We start from the raw sequence: 2752 nt of genomic DNA on the forward strand, positions 1-2752 counted from the left end.
TTGCTTTTTGAGAATTTTTTATTAAATTTACTCTTCATGGGCTCATAATTTAGCACCAATAATTTTATTTTTGAATAATAATAGAGTCAGTCTCAAGAGAACACTGTTGTTATTCAAACCCTGCACACCATGTCTGCCATGTCCACAATCAAATTATTCAAATCAAACTCATAGACAGACTCACCTGAGCAGTACATGCATAAAAAAGTAGCAACATTTGTTACAAAAATCCATCTTTTTTTTTCTTTGTTTTAATATTGCTTTGAAGTCAGAAACTCCAAATCAAATTTCATGACTGAAATGTGAACTGAATTGAAATGCCTTCAGATAAAAAAAACAAAACAAATCCATAACATTTAATTAATCAATTTAAAAAAAGCTTATAAGGAATAACAAAGTAAACAACAACCAGAGCCATGTCGTTTTTAAGCTGGGAGCATGGCTTATCCTGGGGTCCTGGCAGGCTTTGGCATTGTTATCAGGCTTCAGGTTCGTGGGGTTTCCCTCAAAATGGACCGGCACACACTCGTTGTCCAACACTTCACAGGCCAGGATCAGGTGTTTGGTTTCCTTTAGGACACTTTTGATACCACAGGTGTCCTTAACACTTCTCACTGTGACAAAGGTGAAAGGCTGCTGGCTGATGCACAGGTTATCCTTGTACGTCTTCCCTCCATTCTTTGAGCAGACGGCCTTCACCCTCTTCAGTTCCTTTGGATCAATGAAGGACTGTGTGGGTCTGCTACAGTCCCCGATATTCTTAATGTAACTAAACCACTCATTTTGATCAAGGGTCGTAGGAGTTCCACTGCGAACGTGGCGATCCATGAAGGTTTTGAAGCCTTTTTTCCAAGTGGAGAGCTGGCAGGGAGCATCGCTTACGGCAACAGTTTGATGTCCCAGAAAAAGACAGACGGCAAGCGAGAGGTAAGTCCTGGGAGCAGCCATTACCTAGCGGTCCTGCAGAAAGCGAGAAGAGTTATAACGGAGCTATAAAGAAGTCGTGAACAAACACTTTACAGCTTTTAGCTGAACAGTACATAAAAAGCAGCTGAATTAGCGACAAAGCCACAGCTGACTGTCTGTGCCGTTTTTAAAACATGAAAACGGGAGCAGAAGTAGAAAACCGCTGCTTATTTGAGACAACTTCCTACCTTTTGCCAGCTGCTGGTTCTTCTGTGAGATATAGAAGTGAATGTAGAGCTCCAGATGTGAGACGACTGCGCTGTCTTTCAGTTCTCTTCCTGTGCCGTAGGAGTAGGAGTGGCCTGAACTTGTGCATTACATAAGGCCGACCACATGGCTATGCTTCAGAGCAGTGATTATGTGGAGAGGAAGGCGATCCAGTGACTGCTATAAATACTAAAGGTCCAGTGAGCTATTTTGGCTACTCACTGTGTGAGTCTGCTGCATTGAAGGGCTGCTTTTTGTAACACGTTAATTTAATTATGCAGATTATTATCATGTTTCAACCGATACATCACTGTCTCTGTTTTGATAGCCTAGCCTATGTTCCTGCAGACGTGACCTTTCAATTATAAATCATCTGACGTCATAGTCAGCGTAAATTATAGTTAGGATTGAAACACAGGAATACTTAAAATTGCTTAAGATTTCATCAAAAGTCAGAATATGTTACAAATGAAGAAATCATATCTCATATACAGTGGCTTGCAAAAGTATTCGGCCCCCTTGAACTTTTCCTCATTTTGTCACATTACAGCCACAAACATGAATCAATTTTACTGGAATTCCACGTGAAAGACCAACACAAAGTGGTGTACACGTGAGAAGTGGAACAAAAACCATACATGTTTCCAAACAATTTTACAAATAAATAACTGAAAAGTGGGGTGTGCGTAATTATTCAGCCCCCTGAGTCAATACTTTGTAGAACCACCTTTGCTGCAATTACAGCTGCCAGTCTTTTAGGGTATGTCTCTACCAGCTTTGCACATCTAGAGACTGAAATCCTTGCCCATTCTTCTTTGCAAAACAGCTCCAGCTGAATAATTACTGAAATAAATCATTTATATTTTATATTAAATCCATGAAATTTAACATCAAATAAAGAAAACGGGTTAATGAGATCAGAAGATGTTTGAATTGCTTTGCTTTCGTAAGTGAAGTGTAACCAAACTTCCTCATTGTCTTTTCTCGCTTTCATCTGAGTTGTGATTTAATCTTCAGGCCTCCAGAGCACAAAACAACTGTGCCATTAAACACACGTTTATGTTCATTAAAATCTGATTAATACACATAAAGCTAAGAAGGTCTTTTCAGCTGATTTTGCTGTGGTTCCACAAAGAGAGCAGGCCATAGTGAAAACATGGGGACCATGTAATCTCCTCTAATTTACTGGTACTACCAGTATCAGTACTGATATCAGTCATGACTCTTAAACAAATCATAGGTGTCATATGTTGTGACTGCAGTCTGCAGGAATGATCTATGTCAGGTGCAGCTGGTCACGTGTACGCTATGGTGAAAGGCAGTTTAGTTTTTTCATAATAAAGCTCCGTTGGATTGCACCCTCGTCATGATCTCGTCAGCACGTTTGAGTTTAACACATAAGGCCCAGGAAGCAGGTTTGTGTCTCCAGCAGGAATCAACCCAGTGCCCTTCTGCTTACTAAGCAACCATGTTAACCACTACAATCCAGAGACACCCCCAGCTTTAAGTGTTTTACTGGTGTAACGTTTTGCATCATGAACACACACATTACTCTTTTTGCTGATATGTTACTTCATTT

General features: G+C 40.1%; 1 protein-coding gene across 1 annotated transcript; it reads right to left on the reverse strand.

The window, feature by feature from the left end:
* Positions 1 to 1249, reverse strand: LOC118455311 (uncharacterized). Its single transcript, XM_035913932.2, has 2 exons — positions 1155 to 1249; positions 1 to 960 (listed from the first exon to the last, which is right to left on the reverse strand). The coding sequence occupies exon 2, from the start codon at positions 946 to 948 to the stop codon at positions 370 to 372; it is 579 nt and encodes a 192-aa protein (XP_035769825.1). The 5' UTR covers positions 949 to 960; positions 1155 to 1249; the 3' UTR covers positions 1 to 369.
* Positions 1250 to 2752: the final 1503 nt, after the last annotated feature.

This window comes from Neolamprologus brichardi, chromosome 11 (assembly GCF_056152115.1).
Source record: "Neolamprologus brichardi isolate AB-2024 chromosome 11, ASM5615211v1, whole genome shotgun sequence".
Taxonomy (NCBI): Eukaryota; Metazoa; Chordata; class Actinopteri; order Cichliformes; family Cichlidae; genus Neolamprologus; species Neolamprologus brichardi.